The sequence below is a fragment of the Contarinia nasturtii genome, unplaced genomic scaffold (genome assembly GCF_009176525.2).
Source record: "Contarinia nasturtii isolate CC-2019 unplaced genomic scaffold, AAFC_CNas_1.1 Cnas_scaffold_695, whole genome shotgun sequence".
Lineage (NCBI taxonomy): Eukaryota > Metazoa > Arthropoda > Insecta > Diptera > Cecidomyiidae > Contarinia > Contarinia nasturtii.
The window spans coordinates 12,099,111-12,118,799 of record NW_022198046.1 but is presented as its reverse complement, the minus strand read 5'-3'; the positions used below and the strand labels follow the sequence as shown (position 1 = coordinate 12,118,799).

At 33.2% G+C, this 19,689-nt stretch overlaps 3 protein-coding genes across 4 annotated transcripts in view; 2 read left to right on the top strand and 1 right to left on the bottom strand.

The window, feature by feature from the left end:
• Positions 1 to 441: 441 nt before the first annotated feature.
• LOC116341322 (inactive pancreatic lipase-related protein 1-like) lies at positions 442 to 3,276 on the bottom strand. The gene is made up of 8 exons (XM_031768299.1): positions 3,110 to 3,276; positions 2,644 to 2,764; positions 2,142 to 2,542; positions 2,022 to 2,075; positions 1,813 to 1,950; positions 1,584 to 1,749; positions 722 to 740; positions 442 to 630 (listed from the first exon to the last, which is right to left on the bottom strand). Exons 1-8 carry the CDS (start codon positions 3,141 to 3,143, stop codon positions 583 to 585), a joined length of 981 nt encoding a protein of 326 aa, XP_031624159.1. The 5' UTR covers positions 3,144 to 3,276; the 3' UTR covers positions 442 to 582.
• Positions 3,277 to 4,406: 1,130 nt separating this feature from the next.
• LOC116340680 (glycerate kinase) lies at positions 4,407 to 12,343 on the top strand. The gene is made up of 4 exons (XM_031767290.1): positions 4,407 to 5,145; positions 5,276 to 6,005; positions 6,114 to 6,305; positions 12,258 to 12,343. The coding sequence occupies exons 1-4, from the start codon at positions 4,492 to 4,494 to the stop codon at positions 12,341 to 12,343; spliced, it is 1,662 nt and encodes a 553-aa protein (XP_031623150.1). The 5' UTR covers positions 4,407 to 4,491.
• A 99-nt stretch (positions 12,344 to 12,442) lies between these two features.
• The window catches only part of LOC116340869 (protein decapentaplegic), a 17,265-nt gene continuing 10,018 nt past the window's right edge, over positions 12,443 to 19,689 (top strand). Inside the window, exons 1-2 of one of the 2 annotated variants that reach the window (XM_031767595.1) lie at positions 12,443 to 12,979; positions 14,925 to 15,543. The gene's annotated coding sequence lies outside the window, so the exon portion shown is untranslated. Of the gene's footprint in view, positions 12,980 to 14,679; positions 15,544 to 19,689 lie in introns of both variants that reach the window. The other variant, XM_031767594.1, reaches the window with a different exon arrangement.

The following is a 19,689-nucleotide window of genomic DNA, read 5'->3' as shown; positions in this document are numbered from 1 at the left end:
TTACATTTTTTAAGGCGACATGGAAGGTGATTCAAAATATTTCACGTAACTCAGATTTATATCGCAGCCATGAATCATTGGTTTTAGAAAAAGCATATGTGATTTTTTCAACTGCCACCCTGTTGATTTGTGAATGCAATTTTTTATGCACTTCGTGTGTTGGTCACAAATAACCTTAACGCCAATTAAGATTCAGCGATTGCAACAGAGTAATTTGCTCACGAGATCGCTTCTTGATTGACATCCATTCGGTTAGACATTCTTGAATGAAATTAGACATTTGTACGAGATTCAATGTTTCAAGATGATTTCAGTTAGTTGTCTCCTTGGAACAACCGAAATATGTTCATGGAAATGAATTAAAACACTAAATGACGAGAAAAGAAACAAAAGTCACTAACTTTTTTGGAATTTTTATTCATAAATAATTTACAATATCACCTTTTGCGCTACTATTTTCACATGCTTACAATAAATTTTGTGATAAGTTCATAAATGTTTGTGGTTCAGGGGCTTTGTACTCTGTGTTTTAATGTCTATTTCTTTCTATGTGTATGAATGTAACAGTTGAACTTGTTAAAGCTACTCTTGTTTTCCTCTTGCATATGGACTCTCGCGATTTGTATACACCTATAACATAAAAACAGCACATTTTTTCATCAAAATCATTCGAACTGCTTACTGATCAATATTCGATTTTTTGGGATTATTTGTATCTTACCATATATACACCTTGAGATCTGCAGCAAAAAATAAATAAATATTTAAGTTCAACCGCACAAAATCATAATAATGATTGCTTAACGGACTAATTTTAGTTTGTTAATATTTCTATTCAAATCACATTGAAAAGAAATGATCAACAAAACATTTATTATAGAGAATATTTGCATAGAAAATGAGTTTGCATTGAGTGGTCGAAATTGACACAACCGCCCTACTCCCTCATCGAACAACTTAATTTGATATAATTAGTGGTGAAGTTAAAGGTGACCAACATTTTTTTGACGGCCAACACCAATTATATTCGTTGTAATCACCAAACGGGCACGAAATAAAGTGTTAAAAATCGATCACAAACGCATGCTCTCCGATGATTTTTCAATTTTCGCCACACACGTAACGAAAAAAAAAGTGTGCTGGAATTTTTGAGAGTCTATGTATATTTTGAGACACATATTTTTGAACACATTAAAAATGATATAATTTTACGGAATAATAAAATTTATGTGGATGCGTAAAAACAACGATTATGTAAAGCCCGTAAATTTAATATCTTGTGAAGAAATAATCAAGATCTTTATGAAAAAAATATGTTAACTATCACTTCAAAAGTGTTGCAACGATCACCGCACAGAGATGCAGACGCGCAAAAAAAAAACACAACAATAAATTCACGCCACTATAGACGAACAAAGTACATTTGAAGCGCATTACACAATTACAAATTAATTGCATTCGAATTAACAATGCGTGATATGAAAAAGTGAATTACGATGTTATTAAGATGTTCTCATAGGAAGCGGAATTTTACGATTTACTTAACAAGAATAATTAAAAGCAATAAAAAAATGATGAATTACTCATTCGTCGCCTTCCATCCCATGATCGCTTGTTCTTTGGAATTTCGACATAATCCCAATGCCCAGTCCTTCCATTCTGCACAACGAAAACCCCAAAATCCCGTGTCCGAATTTATCGATTCGGCAAAGTATATGGGCGCTCTATCGTGATTACAACTGCCTCTACCTAAATAATTCAACGTTATCTATTCAGGCATCTACTTGAAATTTTATTAAAATGAAAACTAACTTTGATTTCGCTTTGAATTGCAGCCCGGTTGCTCGATACCTCCATTCATATAAAAATCTTGATGACCACTTGCAGTTAATACACCTCGTGCAAATGCATCTGTATGAACTACTTGAACGAAATCGGCGTCATCCGGACCTTTAAATAAAATGATGTGGTTTTTTTTTTCACTTTCGATGAAAAAAGGAAACGTCGATCAACATACATACCAACTCTGTGCTCGGCGTTAGCAAAAATGAACATCGGCTTGGCGGGATCGAGTGCTTCGCGGAAAACAATGAAATTATATAAAAATTGTACACATTTTTTTAGACGGAATAGTTGTGTACCTGTGATTCTTCGTAATTTTCCAGTTTTAACATAATTTGATATCATTCCGGCTGTTTGTGCGCCCAACGAAAAACCGATTATATGCAAATCGTCAAGTGTGAAAATTCCCTTTCCCATCATAAAATCCAACAATTGTGCCGTGCATTTTGCAACGACTGGTAAATTATGCACGGCTTGGACATAACATGGTTCAGGTGCTAATGGATGATAGTCGAGACTAATCACATTGTATTCATCATTTTGAAATAGTGCCGGTCGTATGTGACTATTTGGTGAATAATCTTTGTGTCCCGTATAACCGTGTAAAAGCACTATAAATGGTCGATTTGCTGCATAATTTGCTGATGTTACGGTTTGTTCATCTGCCATATTCAATTGCGTCGGATTATTTTGGGTATCTCTATTTTAATTTAACAGAAAATAAATCAATTTTACATACAATAAGATTACACTTTCTTTTAATTTTTTTTGCACTGAATGAAGGTAAAAAAATGGTTTTACCTTGTGTACAACCAAAATGTGATATTTTCATTTGGACAGGTATCGTCAGCAACATGACATTTAGAAAACATTTCGAATGGGAAGAATGGCAGTGATTTTGCCGGACTTAAAACTGCAAACGCTTTTAAGATTATAAAGAAATTTAAAAAAATTATTAAGCAAGAATGATTTATGGCTTTTGACACTGTAAAAAACGATTTAATTAAATTAAAGACATCGTATGAACACATTTTCTTTTTTCACATGTTTATTCAATGTTTTTTTGGCGCGCTAAGTATTAAGCCACATGATGACACTTTTAATTATAATATCTTTCGAGTGAACGTCGAAGTTATATTCGTTTTTTTCAAAAAAAATATTTTTTGACAAAAGAACCACTTTGAAAATTCATGAATTCACATATATTTGATAAAATATTTTCAGAAAACAAAAAAAATCTTCCACCAAACTCAACATGTAACTATACCTGCCAGAAAAATAATAAATAAAATCTTTTGCATTGCGAAGAATGTTTTAGAATAAAATATTTGTCAAATAAATTCACATCAAATTAAAAATAACAAAAAAATCCATAAATTGAAAAATTCTGCTCAGAATAACGACACACGAATTAAAGTGTTCAAATTTTCTCTGCCTCCGATCGAATCGAAAAGGAATAGTTTCGATCATGCTACCTTATTTAAATAGAACATTTGATTTCATTTGTTAGTCGGTCTAATTTGAATATCTTGCATGATAAAAAGAGAAAAAAACGTCGTTTTTAGTATCACCTATCGACAGTGTAAGCGGTGAAAATCGTGCCGCGATTCAATTCGTTGCTTTTACACGGCACAGTACATTTTGTTGTTTAAAATAATTTGATTTATTTGCGAAATTAATTAGTTTCAGAGTGCTGATAAAAAAAGGAAATGAACCATTGTAGAAAATAATATGCTGAAACAAAAACGTCGGAATTTAATTAAGTGCTTTTCATTATAAATGTTAAGTACACCACAATCACCTCTTATCGTTCGATGCATTAAGAAATTCGGGCGTGTAAAACCTGCCGAGATTCCCGAAATTGATTCCCATATCACGCTGTCCACAAGTGAAGAATAAAAAACAGCCCTCTTTACCCATTACGAGACAATCGTAAATTTTATCAAAATTCCAATGGTATTGAGGTCGGAATTTTTCGGCTACCGAGTTGACATTGTTTAGACATTACTTAGTTTTTTTTTTCACAAAACTTTGGTTGTGCTGATGTCTCGAATGGCAAAAAGTCAGTCAGCTGTGTGCTGTGGATATCAGTAATTCCTCCATTAAATACGTAATATATTATATATATATTGGTGTCTTAATGTTAGCCGATAAATATTGTCGATACTCTATGTGTATGAACTCGATATATTCTTTTGCAAGTTGTAATTCCATAAATGTGGTGCAAGGTCAATTGCACCTTTTTTGGCGTGCACTTTTAATACATTTTATCTCTACGAATGGGCTACCAATTTTAAAAACCAGTTACATTTTTTACGCTTACTTTTCAAAGCGCGAATGGTTTCAAGTGCAACGACTCTTTTTCTTTATCATCGTTCAACGAACATTTGTTAGGTTTTCAAAACATTTCAGCTGAAATCGCGTTGCCATCGACATTGGAAACAAGATGGAGCTCGGGTTATCATGCTTTTCTTCATATGTGATAAGAATATGAGTAGAGAATACCTTTCGTAAAGCGAATCAAAACAATCGTAGTTTGACACTTCTCAATAGATACACGAATCGTTTTGCTATCGGTGTTTTTGCCTATTTTGCGATTGTCATAGCATTTCTTATCAGTGAAAAGAGTTATCACTGAATCGATGGGAGATGCGTAGAGCAAAAGCATTTATTAGAAATTGTATTTTCGCATCAGAGTTGCTTGCATTGAATCGTGTGCCCGTGCGAAATTATTCCAAAGTAACAATGGCATCCGAACACTTGGTGACTGAATTGAAAAGTTTGTTTTTGTGTGGTGTTCGTGCCGTTCAACCCGAGAATCTATTTCGTACCGAACATTTTACAATTGACAAAATAAATGGAAAAATTCACTGTAACTTTAGTGAAAAGAATTCAATGGCAATAGATATAGATGGTAAGCGGTGCCATCTTGTAGGGTTTGGAAAAGCCGTATATGGAATGGCTAGTGAATTAAGTAAAGTACTCGGTGATCGGTTGAAATCTGGGATTATAAGTGTTCCGTTAAATATTCACAAGAATTTCAACGATATTCAATTACCAACGGTTGTTAAGGTGTTCGAAGGTGCCCACAATAATTTACCAGATGAAAATGCGGAATTGGCCGCAACTGTAATTGTTCAATTTGTGAAAAATTTAACGAATAATGACATTTTATTTGTGCTAATTTCGGGTGGGGGTTCAGCATTGCTGCCATTACCAGCCAAAGGTGTAACACTGCACGAAAAATGTGATATCATAAAAAAATTGTCCAGCAAAGGTGCAACCATTTCGGATATAAATCGGGTATGCACAAGGGGTAATTCACTTAAAAATTGCCTTTTTATTATTTAATAAATGTTATTGATTCTTTTTCGATTATTTGTCGATTATTTTAAATTAATTCCATTCTTTTCTTTTGTGATTCTTCCCTAAGGTACGCATCTCTTTATCTGGAACAAAAGGTGGAAAATTGGCAAACCATGCATCGAATGCCAACACAGTTGCAACATTTATCATTTCCGATATTATCGGCGATCCAATTGATTTGATTGCAAGTGGTCCCACTGTTCAATCCAAAAATACTGGAAATGAAAACAGTTCCATCGTTGTTTTGAAACGATTTGATCTATGGAGCTCATTACCTGACCACATTCGAGATGCTGTAACGGACCATGAACTTAGCCACCATGCTGTTGCAGTGAAAAATGTTAAAAATATGATCATTGCAAACAATGAGATCGCAATAGATGCTGTACGTCAAGAAACAGACAAAAGAAATGTGAAAGCGATCATTTTATCGACTGAAATCGAAGGCAATGTTGCTGACCTAAGCAAAGCATATTTTGAGCTCAGCAAATGCATTAAAGCATTTAAGATGGGACAAATGAACGAAAATCAATTGCTTCACCACTTACACACATTGCGTCAAATATTACACATTCGAGACGAATTCTTTCAAACTATTACAAATACTTTGAATCAATCGAAAGCCGAACAAAATGATTTCTGTGTAATTGGAGGTGGTGAACCAACTGTCACTCTTATTGGTAACGGTATAGGTGGTAGAAATCAAGAGCTTGCTCTTCGGTTTAGTAAATTTGCTTTTGATGATAGCTTAACGCAAGATGTATTTCTTCTGTCGGCCGGGACAGATGGGATCGATGGTGAGTACAATCATTTGTTTTATTTTGGTCCATTTTCGTTGATTTTTTTTCTTCCAAAATCATTATTTCATTCGTTTTTGTTTTATCTTTGTCGGTTCGTATAAATAGGACCATCACCAGCTGCCGGAGCGCTGGGAGGTGGAGATATTATTCGAAACTATTTGATGATACCAGGAAATAGCCGAAATGACATCGATGCTTTCATACAAAATAACGATTCGTTTAATTTTTATTCAAATTTATCTCAAAATAAATATCACATCATCACACAGGAACCAATGTTATGGATTTGCACCTTTTGTATTTTAAATATTAGCGATTTGCTGAAATCAAATAAAAAATATGATAGAAACTGAAATATAAAGAAATAAAACACCCAATGTGAAAAAAAATGCGATGGCTTTTATTTATGCTATTTTATCTTTCGCGTTGATTTATTACTTTGAACATCAGTGGATTTTAGCATTTGCGCCATTTGAAAATATTCATATTGATCCCTATAACTGTGCGCCATTCGAATAACTTTATTGCCAACATATTTAACAAATGATAATAGAATATAAGCAATTATAATGGGAAATGTCAAATCGATCATTTTTTATGTTCGTTTTGTTTGAAGCTCGTTGAGTAGTAGTATACTTGAATATATTCAAGCTAGTTATTTTGAACTGTTTTAAAATCGAAGATATTCAGTCGTTTTATAAATTTACCTGATCCAAATTTCTGGGAATCAACAAGCGCATCTATAGCGCCCCATTTAGATAATCAACATATACTTATCTAGTATTAGAATCCAAGTGTTTTTCGAATCATGTAATCAATTAACATCTCGCACAAAATGAATGTAGAATAAAGACAAAAAAGGTCACAAAAGACGAAAAAAAGCTAAACAAATAAGTACAAACGGCAGATGATATGAATGAAATACCTTTTAAAAACTACTAATCGAATTTATCAAAAGTGAAACATCTGCTTTCTGCTTGTTATGTAACACACATATCACACACACACACACACACACAGAGAGAGAGAGAGAGAGAGAGAGAACCATTTGGACGCGTGCCTTCAAACAACCATTGGTCCCAAACAACAATTACATATATGTAGCAAAATGGACAGCACTTTCCGAAGGAATTTGAAGACAAAGAAAGACATTGTTTTATGTGTATGATATTAAATTGTTTAAATAGCAATTAAAACGGAGTGTTTTTGCTCAATTTCGATTCTCTGAATCAACGGCAAATTTGAATAATTATACGATTGCAAAATAGCAATTTAGCAAATAATATTGCATATCAATTACAAACACAATTATTACAAGTGGTGATTTTTGTTGTTTATCCCTTTGTTGCATTTGCTCTTGTTGCTTGAATGATGAATTGACTAAGTGTCAATTAAAAATGACAAATGTTTAATTCAGTACGTGATCTGGGATGATTAAAAAGAAACTATGCACAGGTGCGTGACCACTTTTCCGCATATAGAATATATTTTGGATCGGCTTTTTGTTACAATGTTTGCCTAATTAATACTGCACCGCCCATTTAATTTGTTAAGAAACACATTTCTGGAATGTGGGGGGTGAGCATTCGATAGAGAAGAAAATATATACATAAATTCATATTGACAATACAGTAACTCATCAATACAATTCGAAATGTAAAAAGAAAAAGAAGAAGAAGAAGAATTACCAAACAATGACCTTATATTGCAAATAGCTTGCGAAGAACAAATGGAGTGTGATTAATGTATATACAATTGTACATAAAAACTTTCATAAATTCTCTTAACTACGAGCTATTTGTAATTATGGCATCGCATTCATCATGCATACACATTGCAGTAATTACAACAATTGATGGATTGAATTGACAACCATTAAACTCTAGTACTCTATTTATGACGAATGTTCTCTGTGTTTGTTGATCTGTGAAAATAAACATACACATATCGTTTTTTGTGTCATAAATAGTAAAATTATATCTATATATATGAAGCGAGAGTGTGCAGTGTGCATATAGTTATATCTCTTTTCAAACGAGTAAAATTAAGGATGTAAATTCACAATTAATTTAATTATGGCGTTTGTAATTGATCTGAAAGATCATTAAATAGCACGAATGCTGCGAGCTAGTTTGGCGTTGACAAAGGGAAGCACAAATTATAGGTTTGAGTTGGTTGGTGACGTTTTTATTTCGTTGCTTTATTTGTACATATATATACATATATGTGCGCTGCGCTCTACAGTCTATAATTTGAGTCGATTGTAATTGATTCGATTTAATTAACGCCTGCGGTACGTAAAATGCCAATATCAATAGAGCTATGCTGCAATGATTTTGAATGTGGCATCTTGCACTCACTTATTCTGTATTATGTTGATGCTAATTCGCATAGAAAGAATGTATGCGTGTTTTCTCTCTCTCTCTCTCCCTCACTCGGTGTATTTTTCATTCATGAATATATATTTTTCGTGCGCATGTGGAATTTGAACTCAGAAAACTTTTCGGTTTCAGTGTATGGCTCCATTGTGTCTGTTTTGAATGATCTCATTTGTGTGTTAGATTATTCTCACATCAATGCAACCGTCGTGTTTTTTCACGGTTGATTCTCTTTTTTCCCTCCATTTATCCCGGCTTATCCGTTTGCTTTGTTTTTTGTTCATCAAATTAAACCGACAAATACGCATATCAGTTACCCGGTCCACAATATTATGAATTCGCACATCCAAAAAATGCGATGAGAAAATATAAAATGATATTTCAATATGGTATAGTTTTTAATTTGCGACATTACCGGCATTCGTAAATGACACCGACACACATCCTTTTTCTCACATTTTTTGTGTTCATTGTTTTTTTTTTTGTGTTCAATGAAATTTCCACCATATTAAACATTCACCAAAAACAAACGTTTTAATGGATGATTTGATATCCATTGAATTATATGAGATGAGAGAAGTGAAAGAGAAATGCCGATGTGAAACCACAAAAACAACTGCCAATGAGAAAAAAAATTAGTGAATGAGAAATGAGCAAAAAATAAAAAGACACCGACAGTTGAATCGCGAATTATCTGCACTCAAACACTTAACACCAAGAATGAAGAGCAGAAAAAAGGAAGAAAACTTTGCACGTTCAAATATAAAATTTATACGCATTCGTTTCGTTGTGATTTTGAAATCAAAATGGATCAGCGGCAAATCGTGCATGTGATTGACCGGTAAGATTAACATTCCGAAAACAATCCAAACAAAAAAAAAAAAACAATTTGAGTCCTCACCAGTTCATTTTCAGCCGAAACAAAGACCAGACAAATTATATTATTTTCGTGGCCAGTTAAAAGAAAATCGAAAAACATGTTCAAAGTGATATCGGAGCATGTGTCATAATAATGTATTTTGAATGTAAGAGCCAAATAATTAAATGGTTGAAATAAAGTCATTACTCCTAATAAACGATGCAATTGGCACAAAAAATCATAAATAAATAAATTAAAAGTGTCGTTCTACGGCCTACACACATAATTACTCACGATTGCTCGAATCAAAAGTCTGCGGCTCATGAAATATAGACGTTTATTTTTCAGCCTCATTGGAATTTGTGAATGACGAAAAAACTTCATTTCGTCAAGCCAATAAATTCTTCACACTTTTTTCTTTCGTTCATATTCTCACTTCGGACATCGCGCTCGCGCGCACACATACACACGTCTACACGATTGATATGGATATATGTGAGGGATTTTTAATCACACATGATATATACATTTATCGCGCGCACATCCAGTTATATACCAAAATAGGCAAAAACTGTCTTGATGGTAAACGAAATGAGAATGTGGATAACAAAAAAAAAAAACGCTGAAATAAAATAACAAAAACGGAATGTTCATTCATCAATGTACAAAAGGCATTGGATATTGTGTGGTGTGATGCAAACGCGGGGCTTTCGAGAGAGTAGCCGTCGATTAGTCTGGCAGATGATCAGCAGCTACTAACAAACACAACAACAACAACGGCACACAACACTCTTTAATTAACAATTATGATATACTGTTTGATAAGAGCGACAATGTGTCTGTACTCTCTGGTTCGCCAAACCCAGGCGCAAACCACTCGGTGTGTACACGGTTCGTACACCATATACAGGCAATATTATGTTCGTGAGCAAGCGAGCAAGCGATTCAGTGTGTATGTTTGGCCGTTCATATTTGTTGTATTTTTTTTTTTTCATATTCAACTTCTTGCTTTTGCGCCGTTGAGAGTTGCGCAAGTCGAGCAATCTTTGAGAACACGTCAAAGATCTTGTTTACTTTCAGCACAGCAAAAATATGCCAAGATTTTTATAAGGAGACAGACACATGGTCGTACTATGTGTTACGACGACAAACGAAACACACAAAACAACGTTGTATCTCTCAATCGATTTGAATATCAAGCGAATCGTTCGATTGACGTGTTGATATTTGAACATTACCATTTCAGTTCATGGATTCGAAAAACGAATTTATTGGAGACAATAAAATATGTGACACCGACAACAGGCTTAGGCGAAATGAGGTAATTCCACAAATAAAATGCTAATTTGCTACGGGGACCAGTTGCGATTGGTATGTATATGTGTGTGTGTGCGATCGAGAGAAAATCTTTCTGCTTTTTCGCGCCGTATTCTTGGTCATTTGATTTGCCCCCCTCTCTCTCTAATCCTTGTCTCATGTCATTTTGATTTGAAAATGTTTATTACTCTGTCGAATCTTCCTACTCGTCGTTTTCGATACACGCCGTACAAAGTTTAGTTGACACTAGTTGAGCACACATTCTTGCGTACAACATATTCGCAACGCAACATTCGAATTATTTTGTGTAGTGAACTTTTCGTGTGGGTGGATGGGTTAAATTATCACGACACGGTAATAAAGATATGAACAAATACGATTCGAGAAAAAACCGGATGAGTTGATGAATTGCATAAAAAAAAAAACAAAATGCAAAAGATGAAGAAAAATGGTGTGATCGAATTGGGACTTTCACAAAAGAAAAACCATTTAGAATGAAAAATAAAAATCTGGCACTCTCTCGCAACAACTCTATAAAAAAGGCCATTGCGGCCGTTTTCTCCACACATTAAAAAAAAATCAGAGAAAAATCATAAAAATTTATTCTGTTTATGAAACGTGTTTTACTAGTTAAAACACATTTGACGAGTGTTGCATTTCAATATGAACAAATTCACTCAATCAATTTTATCTGCGTCGCTTTATTGCATTTTGCATCTATCAAGGATTTGTTTTAACACAAAATGTTAAAAAATAAACGAAATAGAATCGCAACACTTATACAACAGCCATGCGTCATTCACCTGATCGATATGCGCGAGACTCATTACAAAAAAAAGACCGATGAAGAAAGAAAGAAAATAAGAGGTGGATGGCGAAAAAAGCACACCGTTCGGTACAATGATTTGAAGTAAGCAACAAAAAAAACACACACACATACTGTCTGTCTTGCATTTTAGACAAGTTTGCATAATAGTTGAATTAATCAAATGATATCAAGCAGAGTATGTCTGAAAAACTTCACCTACATTCGTCTCAAAAAATTATGGCAAAAAAATGCAGATCTTTTTTTTCTTCTCGCATGCACCCATCTTCATATCGCTGATAAATACGAAAAATATTTGTAATATTGTTGTTGTTGCTGTTGATGGTGCTATTTTTTGCTGAATTCAAAGTCATGAGCAAGAAGAAAAACTGATATCAGCTCACCAAAACATGCTAACTAAGGAAATAAAGCGAACAGACAAATATGAAAGTGTTCGACATCGATATATTATATATATATATAAATATTGTTGACAAAATGACAACTGACCCTATTGACATATGAGCATAAAACCTATGCGTGCGAATGTATGAGTGTTGCATTGAATCAAGTGACATGTATGCAAATGGCATAGTGGATGCTGATCGCTCGATGTATTCGTATTTCCCGTATGACTGTATGTGTGCTGGTGTTGACGTGACAAGGTGGTATGTGTAACTAGCATTCAATAGTGCTACAAAGGAAACAGTCAACAAATTAAACATGTTCTGAAATTTTGCAAAGAAAAAAATCATTAAGACCCATCGTTAACATCAAAATGTAAGTTTTAAAATTACAAAATCATCCAAAAGGAGTCAAACTAGAGCGAAAGAGAAAAATCACAAAACATTTTGTAACCATTACTCTGATCTGTATTTTTGTTTAATTAGACAGTTCACATGAATCAAATAATAACGAACTGAGCACGACATTTTGTCCGCAATATTCAAATCGATACTCGTACTATTGGAAGTAGTCTCTATGTGTGTGTGAATACACGAACACACACACACACACACACCTGCAAATACAATTACAAAAAGCCACAGTTTGCTCACCAGAGCAAAAGATATCACCAAGAGAATATCAATTATAACACACAGTGCTAAACTCGCTTACAAGTTATAACACGCTCGCTAAAATATAAAACGACGAAGCAGATAATGAAATAATAAAAAAACATACATATTGGAAATAAAAACGAGAGAAAAAAAAACACGAAAGAAAAAAAAAACGATCAGAAACCAGCTCTTGAAGAGTGTGTATCGAGCACATAAAATGCGATTTACGTTGGCATTTGTTCGAGAAACAACAACAACAGTAATTTTATAGCTTTCGGCCCAGTCCGTAAACGATCTCGCAGTCGTCATGGAATTATATGTGTTGTGTGTTGTGTTGTATGTGCGAGAGCCAGAAGCCCGACTCAACTTTTCATCTCTCGTTCAAATTGCTTGTTTTCATTAACCAGTTGAGAGTTGAACGCAGAATAAACAGCATCCATTTTTATCTCATTTGTCGTCGAAACAAAACGACATACAAAAAGTTGAACACAACGAAAAAAAATCATAGTCAAACCCGTGAACAACTCAGACACAAAACACAGTGTATATCGGTAAACCGCTTCGGCATTTTTGTCTATTCCGATTGAAAAACAGTTTTTTTTTGTTCGCTTGGCCATAGCCCATTCGGCTGGATTTTTTTTTTATTTAACTTGGGCACGCTTCATTTTTTGTGCATTTTTCCACACATGAAAATGTTCGAACAAAACATCGATTGTTTGTAGTAATGTGCGAACTGGAATCCGAAAATCGAGTGAAACGTCAACGAGCTCTCGATTTTACATTCCAAAAAATGTAAAAAAAATACAAATTGTGTGTGTGGACATCGAATCAAGTTTTATTGTCTTTTTATATTTATTTATTCGGTTTTTTTTCGTCGTGTATTTTTATCATCGTGGAATTTTATTTCATTTTATCCATCTTTTTTTGTCTTTTCTCCGATCAATACGAATCGTGTGTATGGATTTCGAATATTTGGTATTTGCCGTTTGTAAGCTATTCACACATAATTTCTCCAGCATACACAGCATCGTTCAGTGTTTATGTGAATTGTGACATTTAACTACACTCATACAGGTGTGTAGTATGCAACACAAGTGTGACAGAAACGGTGGCACTACTATACAACATTTGGACACTTTACAGCAATGTGAGCAAAAAAAGCGCACACACTATATATACAACAGCAACGACCATTATCACAGTATCGTACACATGCACTTTTTGACATGACATTTGTAACACTGGTGAAGAAAATGTATCTGATTTTTTTTGGATGTAATCATTGAACGTAAGCAAAGTGTTCGAATCAGTGAGTGTATAAATAGTTTCCAGTTTAGTTCGTGTAACATGAACATAATCTGAATGAATAAACCGCAAAAACGAATCAGCAACAACAACAAAATAACAACAAAACATCAAAAATAAAACCTTAAAAAAGGCAGAATTGAATTGAGAGAGAAACATAAAAAAATAATAATAATAAGAAGAAGAAGAAGAAGTATATTGCTAAGTGTCGATTAAAAGTTTCCAGCACAGTTCAAGGATTATCATTTTGATTAAAGCAACAAAATAATCACGTGGGTCGCTAAACACATTTACACCTATCATTTTATCCGAATACATACCGTGCCATGCGATAACAACAATTTTCAATGATCACAACGAATAAATTACGTGTTTTACACATATTGTTCTTTCGACCAGAAAACCAAGTACAGATCTTTTTGTTTCGTTCCATTGGAGATGATAAAAAATAATAATACTACTAAGCAAGAAATAGTGTGTCTAAGTTTGACGAGAATAAATTTTGCGTATGATTTGATTTTGTTTTTTGTTTCGTTAAATAACAAGTGCATCACAATTTTCACACTATCAACGTGCCCAATATTGGCCAATAACAACGATGACTGTTTTGCAAAGTGCATGGTATTTTTCCAAGTCGATCTCGAAGAGAATAAATGTGAAAGCTGAACAAAAATATATATATATCCACCATTTAGTGGCAGTGTGAACAAGTTGAAATAGTTGCGATTCAGCCGCTGCTTAAAGTCTTTCTTGCCATCTCACTCTCTTCGTCGATCTCGCGGTGTACGTTAATTTGTATATGAATCGGTGTGTTTTGACTGTAGTTCGTTATTTCACCAAGCCGTGATCAATAATTTTTTTTTCTTCTTCGAATGTATGCATACGCTCGCATGCTGTGCTACAATAGTGAATGTTGAATGGTTTTTTTTTTCATTTCGTTCGTCAGTTATTCCACACACATATATATGAAAATAATATTCGTGGACCAAATTAAGATAGATAAAAGCATCGATCAACTTTTGATTAACCAGAACTACAAACAAATTTCGTGTGTGTACATGTGAAAAAAACGAAGCCAATAATAAAGAAAATATTATATATAAATAGTTGAAACGACTCACGATAGTTATTTCATTAAATACATAACATTATTAACATATTTCTATGTTAACGGTATCTCGGTGTGTTCAGGCAAAAATCACCAAACATCGCCACATCGCATACAGTTTGCAATAAAATGAAAAATTAATAAAATCGAAAGAAATACGATCGTTTAACATGAAACTGTCGGTTTGCAATTGGACAAAGTCGAAACATAGTCACATTGGCAAAGAGAGAAGTACTCAGTGTATGTGTATCAAACGGCAATTTATGATTATAATTAGTCACATAAAAAAATTGAGTTAATTCTTCGCCGGGACAACGCATTTCTATTCCAAAAGGAAACAACCACAAAAAAAATACATATCCGCGACAATGAATTTAAAACAACGCATTGAATTGTTTTCGAAAAAACTGCTTAAAAGCTAAGTGACATTCAACATCATTCGCCATCCATAAATTTCCTTTTGAATATCAAAGGAAGAGAGAGAGAGAGAAAGAGAATAAACGAGTCCAAAAGACAATTAATTATTGACATTGTAATAACTATCATCACGGTTGATGAGATCATTTCTCACAACACAAAGATCGCCTGTCCACGAAGAAGAAGAAGAAGCAGCAGTTGCAGAAGAACCAAATTCAGAATTTGCATCCGATTTTTGCGGCGTTGCGTTTTATGTATTTCCACGAATTTCGTCATAAATTTAAAGTAAGTAACAAAACTAGTTCGATCATTTCGATTTCGTATCTCATACATATATAGCATATCTGAATAGCCTCCAATCGAGCGATGAAAATAAAAATGTCGACCATTAATTCCATTAAAGTTCGTTCACCACATACCTATGCAAAATAAGAAAAATCTCTACCACAAAACATTCCTATCTCTCTAGTGAATTTAACAACATTCCTATAGAAAAATCAATTGTCGACTGGCTGGCTGGATCAGTGAAATGAAGCCAGCATATTTGTTCGGTTTTTTTCTCTTCTTTTATTTTCATTTATTTACCAATAACCGGAAGAAAATTGCTCTCAACATTGGCAACAACTTTAATATACACATACACATACACGAAATCAAATCGAATCGGATCGAATAACCTTCGGTTTGTTAAAATGAATTAACATTTTTCGAGAAGAGATTGCGAGTGATATTCTCCTAAGCAAATGACATGGCATTTGAGAGGCGTGTATCGTAGAATTGTTGATTATTAACAACCGTAAAATATTATTTCTGCGTAATAAAATCAGATAATTAATGATGATATTCGACTGATACGACCCCAATGACTTTATTTGATTCACACAAATTGCGTATTTTAATATCCATACACGAAAAATTGCTTAATTTGATTTGTCGCGCATCCAATTCGATTAGCATATCTTCTCTAATTCTCGGCTGATTGTTCTAATATCGGAAACGACCAAAAAATAAAATTGGACAAGAAGTTCGATGATGAAGAAAAAAAAGTTCGATTTCATATCAGTTCCACATTAAATCGCAATTTAGAAAGATCGAGCTACACCATTAAGTGAAACAATTTATTTTATTATGCACGGGATTAAAAACAAATCAAATAAATTGACAAGCCAAACATGTCAATGCTTCAGACAAAAAGTCTGACATGAATGGCGATGAAAAAAATACAGTTGTCAAAAGTATATCTCGATTTAACAAAGCCATTTCAATCTACAACTCGAAACTTGTTTGCGCACATTTATTTTTTATCGTTCACTCTGTTACTTGTAAATTCTAATACACGGAGGAAAAAACGTATATCACTTTCGTTTTATTTATAATCGCATACACGCAAAAATAGCAGTGGGTCCTTTCTGATAAATTATACGATTTATTCGTACCGGCATTAGAGTGGTTTTAGTCTTTCCATTACTTTCAAATGACATGGTTCAGAGTTAGTTGAGTTTCATAAGTTAAGAGAGAAAAAAACGTGACTTATACAATTGAATTTGAAGTGTTGGCTTTGGTTAGGCAATTGGGCTTGATTGGTGCATGTAAGTGCCGATTCTTGAATTTTCCAAGCGATTTGACTGCAAAGATAGTAACAATTAAGAGTGTGATTTATCTCATGTGTTAAAATACATTTTCCAGTTATTGGCTTCCATGACGATGTTTTACATCACTCGTGCATTATATCACAAAGTGATGACTTCTTTTTGTCTTAAATTCTTTTATATTAAACTGTGTAATTAATTTTTGTTGGTACTTGAGTTTTTTCTTCTTTAATTTCTTGATTTCAATTCGGAATAAACTCATTTCTTTTTTACATTTTTTTTCGCATGCTTTTACGTAAAATAAAATGCGTCACAAAAAATGAACCGAATGACTCAAAAAGGAAGTCTGCAATTCAAAAATCTGTCTAATGGAAAGAGTGTTGTAGTCTCCGCTTTGCAAATTAAATATTATTTATGGGCCTGTTAACGCAATCGAAAACATTTTGGATAAAATATGTCTTGGTTTGCAGCAAAAAGAATTTCTTTCATTTGTATAATGCATCTTCCATTAATCGTTTCATTAAAAGATAAAATATATGTGGAAACAGTTTTTTTTGCAAGTTGATTTTAAGAAAATCATGCATGAATCGAAAACGAAACAATCATATACATGTAAAAGAAGTCATTCTGAAAGAGTTCGATAAACTAGCGCTATAATAATGAATGTGATTGTTTGAGAGTTAAAAGCATCGAAAAAGTATTTTTGACATTGAGCCATGAAATGTGAAGGGGATTGAGGCAATTGAAAAAAATATATACATGATTGATTGGTGCTTGTTTGGTGCTTTTTTTGTTTGGTATAATATCAGTTTGTATGCTTCAATGGTGCGCATGCCACTTTGTCGTACATGTAAAATAACATAATAATAAATTAAATTCTATCATTTGAATTGAAACTATTTTAATTCGGAATATAAGACACACCGAATGCGCAATTTAATTAACCAAAACTATTTTGCGGTCTGATATATGTACATACATTCATTTCCATTCATTTCCATTCGCATATTGATTGGTGAATGTGTGTAATTTATTTATTTAGTTTTTTTTCTTCTTCTCTTGAATATTTGTCTTTCTCTCTTTCTCTTTGCATTAGTGGCTGGTAGTTCATCTTTAAGCCACACTGCAAAACACTACACTTATGTCGTGCACATATACAACCAGTTTGGTAACATTCTTTACATGACGTCGATGGAAAAATGTCAACTTGAAGTGATGAGAAAACCTCTTTCTCTCTTTCTGAAACAAAAATAAAACATTCATCATTCACGATCCGAGCATCTGATTCCGTGCTATTTTGCTCGTTTACTTTATATGCATGCCTATATGTGTGTGTGTGCTCGCGAGTGATCTTTTTCTTAAAATCATTATCATTTATTCTTGTCTGCGCGTTCCATTCTCTCACTGTATATGTGTTTCTTTCTTTTTTTTTATTATTATTATTTCAATGCGACTCATAACAAGGCTCTTAACAATTCATAATATCAAAGCCAATTGCAACATGTAGATATTTCATTGGAATGTTTTCGGTCATTAAGTTTTCACAACATTATTATATCTCTCGTACCGATATTGCTATTAAATTATCAGCTCGGAATATATCTTTCTCTCTATCTTTCGCAACATGTCACATAATATTCTATTCGCATTTGGCATCTGCTTTGCTACTCATTTTCCTCTCATTTATTTTCAATGTTATGTGTTGGTTTTATTTCTGTATTATTATTATTTTTTTAGTACTCGATAAAAATCGTTCGGAATCGATCAGATCGACTGAATTTATTAAATGTTTTGCTTTCAATTTTTATGATTTCAATGATATTTTTACTGGTTTTTTGTCGCGTCGAATGGTTTTTTTTTTGCCGTCATTGCATTTAATTTATCAAAAAAAAAAAAACAACTCATCCTTAAGCGATGAATCTATTTGTGGCCATGCGGTCTGTATCTAATTACGATCATCTATTCGCATTAATGAAGTGATAAAAATTTATTTGAGTGTAATAAATTCAATTAAGTTCACAGAGAATGAGAGTAAGCATATGAGTGTAGACTTAAATCAAAAGGAAGGTGCTGAAGTAGAAACAATCGTCTAGAATGTCTGTGTTAAATAAATCCTAGGGCTTCTGTTCACCAATATGTACGTATGCATGTAGCACGATCAATTTACACTTAGCGCCAGATTGAATTGTTCCAATGTCATTAATTTGAATTATTATTATTCATCACAATTGTGACTGACAAAAATCTCTTCTTCAAAATGATTCTTTTAAGATTATTCAACATGTTATGATTATGATCGAACAAATGTGAGGTTTTTATATTTTTCGAGTGCCATTCAAACAAACATGTAAACAACCAAATGCATTCCATGCATTTATTTGAACATCGATGAATGTTTCATGCATTTTTTACGATTATTTTTACAATTGAAGTTCTGTTCTCTTTTTAAATCAGCTACTAAAATTTTATTCCACAAAAAACATTTTTTTTTGTAAACAAATCAATTTTGAAGAAAGTATTTAGGAAGTAATTACTTGATGAATTCACCAAAAATTTTCATACATTTTGAACAGATTCAGTTGGATTTTTTTTTTTTAAATGATGTTAAAATCGTGACTTCCATTTAAAAATAGATCAAAGTGCTTTGGTGTCATCGTTATTATTTGCATGATTAAATGTAAAAAATGCAGTGCATATGTTAAAAGAAGACCGTCAAGTCGTTTATGGAATTTTACCTATTAGCTAGACCAAGTACTCTTTTAATATTACATCACGTGATGCAGCAAAATCTGAACAGAGAGAGAGAGAGAGAGAGAGAGAGAGAGAGAGAGAGAGAGAGAGA

What these genes read in the sequence shown, in the direction of transcription:
- LOC116341322 (XM_031768299.1), bottom strand. Translation starts at nt 3,143, where the DNA reads ATGCAAAAGATTTTATTTATTATTTTTCTGGCAG. An exon ending in ATTTATTATTTTTCTGGCAG is followed by an intron (nt 2,765 to 3,109) that starts GTATAGTTACAT and finishes TAATCTTAAAAG; the next exon opens with CGTTTGCAGTTTTAAGTCCG. An exon ending in ACATTTTGGTTGTACACAAG is followed by an intron (nt 2,543 to 2,643) that starts GTAAAACCATTT and finishes AAATTAAAATAG; the next exon opens with AGATACCCAAAATAATCCGA.
- LOC116340680 (XM_031767290.1), top strand. Translation starts at nt 4,492, where the DNA reads ATGCGTAGAGCAAAAGCATTTATTAGAAATTGTATTTTCGCATCAGAG. An exon ending in CCATTTCGGATATAAATCGG is followed by an intron (nt 5,146 to 5,275) that starts GTATGCACAAGG and finishes TTCTTCCCTAAG; the next exon opens with GTACGCATCTCTTTATCTGG. An exon ending in GTTATGGATTTGCACCTTTT is followed by an intron (nt 6,306 to 12,257) that starts GTATTTTAAATA and finishes TTGTTTAATTAG; the next exon opens with ACAGTTCACATGAATCAAAT.